Source organism: Acanthopagrus latus, chromosome 5 (genome assembly GCF_904848185.1).
Source record: "Acanthopagrus latus isolate v.2019 chromosome 5, fAcaLat1.1, whole genome shotgun sequence".
Classification (NCBI taxonomy): Eukaryota; Metazoa; Chordata; class Actinopteri; order Spariformes; family Sparidae; genus Acanthopagrus; species Acanthopagrus latus.
This window is the reverse complement of record NC_051043.1, coordinates 15,272,941-15,286,045: the sequence shown is the minus strand read 5'-3', so window position 1 is coordinate 15,286,045 and position 13,105 is coordinate 15,272,941. Positions and strand designations below refer to the sequence as shown.

The window sequence follows — 13,105 nt, the reverse complement described above, 5'->3', positions numbered from 1 at the left end:
TAAGTAAATATCTGGCGAAATGTTTGTCTTTCGTTTTGAACCTGCAGGCCTCAGCTCAGATAAAGGCACAAACGACCAAGTCGTCGAGCATCATCCTGGCTCTGACGGATGGAAAGCTAGAGGTTTATGTTCATGAGCTCACAATGAAAGAGGTGAGATCCTTATTGTCAAACAGGCGTACAAGTTGTCTTGTTTCTTTGTTAAAATGTTGACATTCAGGTGTCAAAAGTCAATTCATGCAGACTCCCACAAAGCTAATGTTGTACTTGACAGTTTGACAAACTTTAAATGCCAATATTTCCTTTTTATTATAAATTATTTTTTACTTTTAACTATTTAATCTGTTAATACATTAATTCATATATTTCCCTTAAATATGATTTAATGAATGTTAAGTGTTTCTGTTCAACCTCACACATCATCTACATCTACACACCTGTTTGATTTGCAGGCTGATGAGGCGAGAAAATATGGCGCTCGTGTTTACTGTGTGGGTATCAAGGACTTTGATGAGCAGCAGGTAAGAGAGCTTTAGTCTTAATCTGCAGCAGGTAAACACCAGTGAAGTCTGTCACTATATGTGTGCTGGAAGACTACATTTGATAACAAGAGACATCGTGTTGGAAGTGTGTCCAGACAGGTAAACATATGTAATGTTAGTGCCATTACCTGTGTGGAAAATCCTTGGAGTGATATTCCAATTTAAAACAAACAAATAACCTCCTGTCCACTTAAAAGATGTCCAACAAAGCTTGTATTTGTAAGGGAAAACAGACACCCTGGTCAGGTTGAATTTATATCAGTTGCACTGGATTTAAATCTAATGGAGGGGAAAAAAATAGTCAATAAAAAATCCTGCAAAATAATCCACTATCTGATGTTTATCTGCATGCTCAGTATGCTCCAAATAGGTATGGTATTGCCAAAATAAGATGAAATATGTTGTTTCCACTGAAGTTCTAGGTAAAAAATATTGAAAGATACAAAAATAAGACAATTGAATTAAAACAGAAGCCCAGTGGTTTTCGTCAGTTCATTCATTTTTAGGCTGCTTTATTAAGAGTTCCATGTAGTTGGGGTGTAGAAACTGAAAGCAGATCTTCCAAGTTTGGTACAAACATGATGAACCTGAAATGAAAGCCAGTCATTAGAGTGAGTTTGATAAGGTGCAAAGGACCAATAGCATAGCAGCTATAAATGATAGAAACTTCCCAATAAGGACCTTTTTTTTTATAAATGAACCCTTACAACTGCCTATCAAATCTCAGAGAGAGGCAATAGACAATAGACAACAGATAATAACAACTGAAATGAATAGAAACAAAATTAACTAAAACATAAGATTTAATTAACGGGGTAAAAACAAATGACGTCTATTTAATCCAAGTTAATTACATTGAACAGACACATGCCACATAAACAGGAACATAATGAAACAATAGGCCATTTTCATGTACAATATATGAGTGTTATCTCTCAAATACTAGTTCTACTTTTACATTAGTTTAAAAAGAAAGGACTTCTCTGATTTTGTCTAATTTTTTCCATTTGTGGACGCTCTTTAACTGACTGTGTTTTTTATAAGGATTTGGACCTTTAATGTTCTTATTAAGAAGCTAAATGAGTGAGCATTGACGTTGAAGTGCAAGTGTATCTTCAACAGACAATTCTTCACACATTTCTTGATAAAAATCACAATATTGCGGCTTCTGCAGCACACACACATACACAAAGAGTGTAGTTTCTGTGTTGGATATTATTCACACTTGGACAGGCCAGTAGGGCCACGTAACCAAGAATCTGTTTAACACTGATGTGTAGGGGAGTGTGACTATTTAAGCTTAATGTGTAGATTTTCATTGCATGCTGTTTTAGATAGACACTGTTGATCAAAGGCACCATTTATGCTGGCTGTCACTTTGTTGAGAAATTAATAAATGCAATCATCCACATAAGAGTTTGATCACTACTTAATTTATCATTTGTCTCCACCTCTAATAATATTTATTTCGGAGTTTGTCCTCATTTAAAAAACAAAACAAAACAATGTCAGATGTCTGAGCTGCACCAAAGTCACAATCTTTCCTTCTTGTGTCAGTGGTGTCTGTAGTTTTTCTGTCTCTCCTCCAACACTGTGGCCTGTCCCTTGTAACCATTGGTAACCACCCTGTGATGAGCTCTCATTAAGTCAAAAACAAAAGGCAATATTGAGTCCCAGTTTGTGCTGCAATGATTTTTTTTTTTTATGGTTGAGCAAAGTGTTTGCCACAGTCATGCCATCTGCTATGTCTCCTCCTGCCCATGATATGAAAGGAAAGACAGTGCTCAGTCATAAAGAGGAAAACAGAAAAAGAAGAAAGCAGCATTAAATCAGCAGTACTTCTTGTTTATCAACTCCTTCATGAAACCAACAGCTTGCTGTGATTGCGGACACCAAGGACCAAGTGTTTCCTGTCAAAGATGGCTTCCACGCACTCAAAGGCATTGTCAATTCTGTAAGTTGCCGACTTTTTGTTTGTGTTTGAGTATGACTGTTGTTTGACTTTCAGTCAGCTCAGGTTTGTGCTTCATTTATGAGATGAATAAGTACAATTTAAACTAATTTTCACTACTAAAACCAGACATAGTAGTCAGTTTAAGGTATTTTCCTTTACTTTTGGAGGTGGTAACATAGTGCAGATTGTTGGTATATTTAGCCATCAGGTGGATAAAATTGTTTCCTCTCTTGGCTTCACTGAAATTTGTCACAAATTAAAGCAACTTCAGAGAACTTCCTGCTAAGCTGCATGGAAAATGTCTGTGGAAAGAAGTGCTCGTTGTGTCCTCAGTTTTTAGATGGGGAAGGAAATGTCTCAGCCACTCTGCAGCAATTTAGACACTGTAACGGGAGCAGCTTGACAGTTAGTCACTATCCATATGACATCCTCTTCACAATGTTTTTATTGTGTTGAGTGACAAAACTCTCCGTGCAGCAGCAGCGCTTCAGTACAATTAATGCTTGTATTTGTGTTGTTTTTTGGTCAATGAGAATTTTGGAATAAAAGCCCACGTTATTCATCAAAGCCATCTTGTCACTGTAATGCTGTAATCAGTGAATAACTGTCAGAGCATAAGAGTCCCTTAACTAGTGTTTATACAAAGTTTCTCATGCAGGCTCTACGTCCTCTGCCAGCCAATTAGTGATACTTTCCATTTGCTGCAGCTTTTAGCCTAAACGCTGTCAGCCAAGGCGGGGGTTTGTATGGCAACATTTTTACATGAATGTGAGCCTGGAGCCCTGCGGAGCTCACTGACCTGCGCCGGACTTACATCTGTGTCGAAACCGACAAGGCCGACAGTGTTTAGGGAGAGGGCAGGACTAGACGGAGCTACGAGACGTGCAGCTGGAAGGACGCAGGAGCCAAAGGGTGTGTCCTGTTGCTGTTGTGTGACGCAAAGTACACCAACTATGATTGATTATGTTGCTTTAAACATGGCTGTCATGTAAAGGAGGGACTGAATCTCTCGCTCTCAGTCTTTTGGTTCACATAATGTAGAAGCTGAAAACTGCAGTCAGTAATGTGCAGAATATTTCCGATGCCAAATATGCTTTTATATTGCTTCCCTTTATGTGGCTTAAAATTTCAAACAAATCATCTCTCCTGTGTATTTATGACCAATTATTTTTTCATGTGTGTCCATTTTGTCCATGTGATGCATCTTTCATGTCTATTCAGAATGTTAACATGCTGCAAAAAATGTAACAACCATTCATTTGAAACAGGTGTAATAGTCGTTGGATCATTATAAAGTATGAGTAACTGTGTCTAGAAAAATTAAAAAGGAAAAAATGACACACTAGTTCTGACCTCTCTAATGAGCATGGGAACTCATCTTGTTGTAGTTAACATTGTGTGAATAATACCACTGAAAAAATGGATTTGATTATTGATAATTAGAAGAGAATATGCTTCTAATGTTTTTGTGCTGGGCAAAGAAAATCTTCTATCTAGGGAAGTCTCCTGCACAAGGTCGTCCTTCCCATTAAAGCCATGTATATGTTTTATACGACAACACTTTCTAAACTGTTTGAAAGCCTGCACAAGAATGTCCAGCACTTCAACAAAAAAGCTCATCCCCTCAGTCCTTGGAGGCGCTGAGTACAGTGACGCTTCCAGCATCCAAATGAAACGCGGAGCATTCCTCTCTGATTAGTAATACTGGATTCCTGACTAGTTGGCCTCCTCACTCCTCTGTTGGATTTTGAGGATTTGAGATCATCTGTGCAGCCTTTTGCTGCAGGATCCGCGCTGCCTCTGTGACCAGCATGACAAAACTCACTGAAAGAGCTCAGCAAAGTTGTGCTTCGGCTCCTTGTTGGGCCATTATTTCTTTTTTTTTTCTTTTGTTTTTTTTTAACTAAACTGGGCTTTTTGTTGTCTGAGCTCTGGGCCATTTGGGAAAACCCCAAATTGCAATGTAGTCACATCATTATTGTTAACTCCAATTTTAGCTACTGAACATTAAGCTGAGTTCAGCTAAACCTGTAAAGTTTTGCTGACCGTTGTCTTTTAATGCACTATTGTTAAATACTGACCAACAGAAATCCCCTCATGAACCTTTTCTCCTAATTATTCCCACAAAATGATCAAACCAGCCTCATCCTTTCAGAAACCCCACCACTTCCAACACTGGCTGAGATATTGGGATGACTTAGGATATTTGGACGACTGCCTCCTTTCCCCCCTGCAGCCTGTAAATAATGTTTGTCACAAGATCCCAGAGAAATGAGTAGCTGCTGTTTGAGTTCAGGCCTCTAATCTCAGCATTCAAAGCTTTTATTTGAAAGTCTAGTTTGTGAATCTTCCAACCCTGACAAATTACTTAATTTACCCGCATTTCTTCAAAAAGTACTATACTTTTTGCGATATTTAAGAGTCAGTGCTACATTTTGCAATGGTATTTTTGAGTGGAAGTGTCCACATTTCCACTCTAAATTCCACTTCCTCAGGTCCCTCCATCATTTTAAGCAATCAGTTTTGTTTTATTTTCTTTTCCTCCTTTTATCTCAGGCACTGCCAAGGAAGTAATTAGACGGGGAAAATAGTGGCACAGAGGAACAGCAGCAGATCCTTTTCCTCCCAGCTGTCATCTACAACCCTCTCCCCTTTTAACGATTCCATATCAGACCATCATATTTAATAAGGCCGCTGTAAACACTTCCCTCTTCCACTGCTCAGATTGAAGTTTCAGCCAACATCAAATGAAAGGTTCAAGTGTCCTATATTGCAGTTAATATGCTTCTTTTTACCGACTGTGTACTGGGATTTGCATAGTTTGTCCTTTGTTGATTTATTGAATCATAGCGGATAGTGCAGCTCTATGACAGTGGGCTCACACAGGCCTCTTTATATGATAATGCAGGATCCCGGAGGTTTTTAATAGAACTGGGAAATGTAATAGTCTTGCATAATTTTCCCATAAAGGCTGACACAGCTGCCGTTTCTCCCTCCTGTTCTCCCCGCCGCTGATACTCGGCGCTCTTCTTTAGCCGCCAGGGCCCGATCAGGAGTGAGACATTTCTCAGGTGTTGCACTCTAATCTGTTTTCTAAACTTGACAGAGCTGATAACGGCCCGCACTTGATGTATTTATTCTTGGCCCTCAAGCGATAATGTACCCATTTAATTTTTTTTTCTCATCCCCCAGATATTAAAGCGATCGTGCACAGAGATCCTGAATGTGGAGCCCTCCAGCGTCTGTGTGAATGGTGAGTGGATCCTCTTGCTTCAGCTCTGCACAGATAGGTTCAAGCCCTCTTTTTTCTGCTTTCTTATTGAAAATTGACATCACTCCAAGGGGATGATGGGAAATATGTCTCGGTTTCAAGTTAGCAAGTCTACTTGGAGATAAGGAGTAGATTATTGTGGGTCGTTGAAGATCACTTGACTGAAGTCAGGTTGTCACTCCTCCCCACGGGACCTCAGAAAATTGAAAATATTTCAGACTTTGATCAGTTGGTTCACAATTATTGAGGCCTATTCTCTTTTATAATGAATACTTTAAACTTGGGTTGTAAGCATTCAGTGAAGGAATTCCTTGCAGGTCTTGCAGAAGCCCATAAATCCAGATAAACAAAAGAAGAGACTTTCTAACTATATGTATGTTCTTCCTCGCAGTCTTATCTCCTGTTTGTTTACATTCCACAGAGTCGTTCAACATCGTCCTCAGAGGCAATGGCTTCGCCCTCGGCCGCAGCAATGAAGGCGTTGTCTGCAGCTTCATAGTGGACGAGCAAACCTTCAGTAAGTGTTGGAGAACTAACTATAATACAAACCTTGCATTCACCTTGTCACATTCATAGCAAAGTTTTGTAACAACAGGCTTAGACAAAGATTAAACTTCTAGGTAGTAGAGCTCAGCAGTCAGAGAAATAGTAACAGTCAGAGCAAGTGATGGAAAGATTGGGAACTTCAAACAGAGTGCAAAGAAATGCTGATACATTAAAGCCCTCTACACCATTGACTAACCGCTTGTAAAACACAAATATCCATCATCTGATTGACTGTGGTGTTTTTCTGATTCCTTGTATAACAAGATTTGAAACAAGTTGTCTTTAGAGTCAGGCCTATAACATAATATAATATAATATAATATAATATAATATAATATAATATAATATGATATAATATAATATAAGAGACATAAACTTGCTGACATGCAGTAAAAACCTATGGCCTCTGCATGTTTTGTATGTGTTGATTTGTGTTGTGATATGAGGTTTCATTGTGTTCCATTGTATTTCATGTCCTTGTTATGGACACACAATATGTTACATCTCCTGCACAAATCTCAACACATCCTCTTATCTGACTTGCTGCAACATGAATTCATGGTGGGTATTCAAAGGAAGGACATGGCAAAACAAACCCCTGTCCCGCCAAATCTGTTATCTCATAGCCGCTCCCTATCTATATGATCTAAATTCACCAAAAGAAAGGAGGGTATGTAGGTCACTGTGCTCCTTATTTTGAGCTTGCAGTCTGTTCTGTTGAGAAATCCTTTTTCAGGAAGCAAACGGGATTTGGCACCGAAAGCCAATCTTTTCAAGCTCTCATTTGGCCGTGGGATCTGTGGGATCGACGACTGCCAATGACAACACTTCCCTCCTTGACAAGTTATTTTTGATTTTCAACATTTCAACTCGACTAAAACACTTGAGCATATTTTTTTTTCTTTTTAAAAAAGAACTTCGTTCGAATCAGGAAGTGGCCATTAGCAGATGTCTTCCTGTTAGTCCTTTCTCAGTTTAGGCTGTCTCACATTCGCCCACTTGGGGCTATTTATTCCCTTATTGGCTTCTGCATGTGTTCAGCCCAGACCTTTTTAACAGTGGGGCACCTTATAATTATGGACAGGCATCATGGCAACTATGGAACACACACACCACATATGTGGAACAGATGCTACAGTCTTCTCCTTCACCAAACCAGTAGGAGCCCCGAGCAGAAAAGCAGAAAGGAAATATCAATAATCTGAACGACCTCCGTGACTGAGGATGGTTCAGGCCTCTGTCGACCTGTGCTGATCTCACACACACACACACACACACACACACACACACACACACACACACACACACACACACACACACACACACACACACACACACACACACACACACACACACACACACACACACACACACACATTATATTTTGTATCTTTTTCTTTGAAAACTATCAATTAAATAGTCAAATTACACATTTATGATACGTTTACTTTTTGAATATCATTGATACTTACTTACTAGATCATCAGAAGACAGTCATATAAGAGGATGTTTAGGGTTTGAATATTTACATTTGGCACTTTCCTGATGCTGTACTTACTGAAAAAGAATTCTGACTGACTATATGTATGTTGTTATCACCAGACTGAAAAAGGTCGCTCCTTTGATGCATTAAGTAGATATTTGAGCCCTGCACTGTACGAGCAGTTGTTTTGCTCACTTTCAACTCAGCACCTGTCCTCTTTTGGTTCAGATGTGCATGCAAGTCTTACTGAGTCATTAAAGTACATAATGTAGTGCTGTTTTGTCTACTTTTTTGTTTTTACAGATCATAAGCCGACTACTGTGCGTAATGATTATCTGCTGTGTCCTGCACCGAAGCTCTACGAAGTCGGACAGTAAGTAGCCTTTGGAATATCTGTTGGGGTGAAGTGCTGGTGGAGCATGTTAACGTTGCATATGGTGCAAATATTGACTCTTGACTAAATATTAGTATATCGCTATCAGATATTTGGACAAACATGTAGTCTACTGCTGATAAGATACAGGTGTCTTCATCACCACAGACACAGAATAAACTAAAATGTAGAATTTTATTTTTTAACTCAGTTGTTCATTAAATCAATGTCAGTTATGTTTACACAGTAATGCTGTTCAGAGTCTCTGTGTGCAGTGTGATAGTCGGATCACGCTGCATTTGAAATCTTCACTTGTGTATTTGTGTGTCATTTAAGTGGAAAGCAATGATGGGTAGAATCCTAAAATAAAAGGGGTTTTTTGCTTTTTTATCAATGTCAACTGACACAAATAGATAACTGGCACCTAGTGAATCATAAATCAGAATTATAGTTGTTTTGAGGAACTTTGTTGAAAGAGAAGCATTCTTTTTTGCAAAACTGACCACCAGATATTATGCCAACATAGATCAGCAATGGTGAAAGTATGTGATTATATTTTAATAACACGTACAAATTGAAAGACATTTTTAAGTGAAAATATGATATTTAAACAGTTGTTTAAATTCTTTGAAGCAAGGTTGACACAAATGAATAAACGGCTACTTTTACTATGAAGTAGAAATGACAAATTTAGAAAATATTCTAACGTAACAATTCTCTGTTTATCTTTTCATAATATAAAATAACGGATATGTATCAGTAGATGGGCAGTGTGTCTATAAATATAGTTTAAATCTTGGCATATGGATGACAGGAAATGTGTTATTAATGACACATATCTCTCTGTGAACTCTTTAAATTAAGTGTCTATAAATGTGACCTTCTAAATAGTTGAAATATGTTACTCTACAGATCCTTATGTTGCCGTAAAATTTTGAAGAAATTGAGTGTTGTGTTCAGTAAATTCGATATTCTTCCTCTCTCTTTTTACCAACATCAGGACTCCCTTGAAAAATAATTATTTTACCCTTTCCTCAGTTGTCGTCTTTGTGCCTCTCTCCTCTGTGTTCAGTTTAAGAACTGTGTTTTTTCTTTAAACTGCCTGTATCTCTTATTTTTAGCTAAGTTGTTTCAATCCTTTATGTGTCTCTTGATCTTACATTCACAGTCTTTATTTTTCTGCACTACTTTTTGGCTTCTTTTTTTCGCAGATAAACAACTCCTAAATCTATAAATCAGCTGTATGTTAAAACAGTAGAAGCAGGGATGAAGAGTTTGGCATAGCATGGAGATGCAGTAAACATTGTAGATTGACAGAAAAACACTCCATACATACAACCCAAAGATTTAAGTGAAAACAGTGTAAATATGAATGTATTCCCAGCTGCGTAGCTATTGTTTGATTTTAACGTCATCTCTTATAATCCCAAACCATAACAGATGATCACTAAGGCATCCTAGATGGAACAACAGATTTTAATGTCCTGGATGACTGCAATCCAATCAAAAATGTATGATTATGAGTGCCGCTGGCTCCTGAAGGTCTTTCAGCTCTAAAACAGATTATGTATCATATGATGACGGCGGTGCTGTAACTACTCCAAATCAACTTGAACCTCACCTCAGATAATCCTCTCATGTTCACGTCCAAACTGCTCATGATAACATGTTTTTCTGCCAGACGCTGACAGACAGCGCTGAAAGAGGAATGTGAGTTTTTGAGGGGATACGATACGTGAGGTTGGACTTGTATTCATGTTTTCAGTTCAGTTTTTAGTTTTTAACAAACAAGTGAAATAATGGCTTTATCAGATAGATTCAACAGATACACTAAATCATATACACGAAGGCACATAAATGTACAGACGCACACCATGCACTCAAACAGAAAAATGTACTTCTGCACCTTTCAATGCATAAACAGCCTGCGTAGTGCGATATGCAAATATAGTACATAGACACATGCTTTGACCTCTTAGACTACCTTTTTTCTCTATTTCTGTTTAAACCCTGCGTTCCAAGTCTAAGGGTGACCAGAGCTGTAATAAGCTTTAGCTGCACATCTTATATCCATCTGTCATATAGAGAGATAGAATAAATAAATGGGAAATCAGACCAAGAGCAGCAGTTTCTAAATGAATGATACAAATCATAAGAACTGGCACTTTTTTATTTCTGAGTTTGAAAATGTACACATTATAAAGTGCAGCATGGGTTAAGCAATAATGCAAATCTATCAAAATGATCACTGAGACCTAATGGTGTACTTTGTAAAAAATATTCTTAAAAGATAATATTATTGTCTTGTATGTTATAATAATAATGGATTGGATTTGTATGGCAATTTTCTAGGTACTCAAAGCGCCTGACAGGGCTCCAGGTTGCATTCATTCACACACAGTCATACCCATTCACACACGCATTCATATACTAATGACAGAGGCTGCCATACAAGGTGATCATTAGGAGCAATTTGGGGTTCAGTATCTTGCTCAAGGACACGTCAACATGCAACTAGGGGGAGCCGGGATTTGAACTGGTGACCTTCCGATCACTAGATGACCCACTCTACCAACTGAGCCACAGCAAAAAAAAAACATGCAAATAATATGATAGGAAATTCAAAATGATGCAGCTGGGGCGGAAGTATACGCTCTCACACTTCTTTCTTTTCTATTTTTTTTTATTATAGGTTAACAGCTTCTTTTCCTCCAGCTGCTAGAAAAACTATTTTTTACACTTTCCCAGCTGGCGTCACTTTCTGTAATATACTGTAGGACATTTACACAATACTGTTGGAGTGCATTTGAGTTTCTTCATTTTTCAGTGTGAAGAAAATGCAACATTTTGAATACAACTGGTCTTATAGGAGCAGCTGCTGTAGAAGTCCTCTTTCTACCCAGATCTCTTGAATAGAAAACAGAATCTGATATCTTTTTTTAACTGACTCACTAAGGATGCAGTTAAAGGATGAACTTGAGCGACTACATCTGTAAACCACAGGCCTACAGCGCTTGCTACGACCTGATAGGACCTGAGCTGATGCTACGTGCCCACCATTTGCAAAAGGCCTGCTTAATTAACTCTTGGCTGCCGATGGTGACCCATTAAGTAGTTAGCTGGTACGGGCGGTGAGTAAACACATCTGCTGGAGGGGCTTTAAAAGGATGTGCGACAGATGCAGCCATTCCCTTTTCCACGCTCCCCATTTAAATAATTCACCATGCTCTGCCAGTCCCTGCACCCAGGACCACCTGCATGGAACGGCGGAGCCCGGAAACTTCCGTCTCCGTCCATCTGTCTGCTTCTGCTCCATCACCGCTCCCGCCGCACAGGGCGCTCCGTTAACATGGCTCTACTCAGCCAAAGAAAAATCGCCTTTTCGTTGCACATTCCTTTTCCCCGTTTCCCCTTTTCAACCATGTTTTGTGACTCGTGAGGCCTACTCCTCAGTGAACGCTGCTTGGGTTGTCGGGGAACATATTTCAGATACAGCAGACACCCAAGTTGAGGTGCTCAGCTGCAGCTTCCTGTTCCACCGGGGACTCTAAGCAGGCGCTTCCACATCCAGCCTCGATGTCCAGGAATCACAGTGTCCTCAGTTGGTCATCGAGCTGTGTAGGAGCACTCACGGTGGAGGCATCATCTGTGCTGACAGCTGCCGCATCAAGCTTGAAACACTGGCATCTGCTGATGCCCCTTCTTCCCTCCCCACCCCCCTCCTCCTCCCCCTTCTGTAGATCCCCATTAGGAGACCCAGAACACCCTGCTGGGGCACCGATCGGGAGGTTAAGTGGCTGCGCTCTTGCAGCAGCATGTCTTCACCTGGTGTTTTCACAATAATGGTGGAGGACAAAAAATAACTGAGGGGGGAGTCGACACCTGCTTTACAAAGCAGGTATAGTAGCTAATGCTAATGTTTGTCAATAATTAAAAAAGGCTGTCCCAGGGCTGCTGCTAGCAGCCACATCACTCCATCTGCTCCAGTAGGCGCATGAAGATGTTTACGATAGAACTGTCCCGTTGTTTACTTGTCCCCCCATGTTGTCGTACAGACATGTTGGATGTGCAATCATTTGCTGTCCCATGATGAAGCTTCAACTGACTCTCGATGATTGAAAGATGTAATGAGCAACGTGTCAGCTTAGATTTTGAATCTTTAATGTTGGATGTTTCAAGCTCTTCTTGGTTCTTGAGAGCAAAAAAATAAGCAAAAGGTCTGACACTTTTAGTAGATCAACTCAAATAAACAGAACCCAGTCTGTATAACTTGTGTGAGGACTTGTGTTGTTTTACTCTTTTAGCCCGTTGTCAGGCTGGGCAATGTATTGATGATATTGAAAACCGTGGTACGAGACTTAATACTGCCCTTTATGGATATAGATCTTTCAAAGTAAATTTTCTGAAGCTACTAGTCCATTTTACTTGTTCTGATACTTGCTATTCCACACTTAGTCAGATTATTGTTAAAAAAACTAATTTCAGGTACCAGTAGTCATTCCTGCAATATTGTCTCAATATCGGTCTTGAGGTATAACAGTGTGATATTTCATTTTGGGCACAGGATTTTAAAGTGCTTTGGAACAAATTTCTAAATCGTGGGATATACCTTGTTTTGCAATATAGCCTTAAAAAAAAATATTTCAATAAGGCCAGCTCTTGCCTGATGGCTACAAATCATTTTTACATCAGCGATTCCCAAAATGTTCCGCCTGTGATCCCTTGAAGGTGCAGCAACTTATTCTGGAGACTAACAGCTAAATTGCTCAGAACAAGCCACAAACTATTTGATGACCTGGGAATGAGTCTCAACAATCAACTATCGACATTGAGAATAAACCATGTATCAAAAATTGTCTGAAAAAAAGTATTGATATTTAGTTAACCAGTCGTATCGTGCACCACACTTGAATGACCCTTTCAGTTAACAGCTGCCA

At 39.3% G+C, this 13,105-nt stretch overlaps 1 protein-coding gene across 3 annotated transcripts in view; it reads left to right on the top strand.

The window, feature by feature from the left end:
* antxr2a (ANTXR cell adhesion molecule 2a) overlaps positions 1 to 13,105 on the top strand; it is a 76,165-nt gene that overhangs the window by 11,249 nt on the left and 51,811 nt on the right. For all 3 annotated transcript variants that reach the window (XM_037098112.1, XM_037098114.1, XM_037098113.1), the window contains 6 exons: positions 48 to 152; positions 452 to 520; positions 2,415 to 2,495; positions 5,688 to 5,748; positions 6,188 to 6,283; positions 8,099 to 8,168. In XM_037098112.1, coding sequence (XP_036954007.1) covers positions 48 to 152; positions 452 to 520; positions 2,415 to 2,495; positions 5,688 to 5,748; positions 6,188 to 6,283; positions 8,099 to 8,168 — 482 coding nt within the window. The remainder of the gene's footprint in view (positions 1 to 47; positions 153 to 451; positions 521 to 2,414; positions 2,496 to 5,687; positions 5,749 to 6,187; positions 6,284 to 8,098; positions 8,169 to 13,105) is intronic.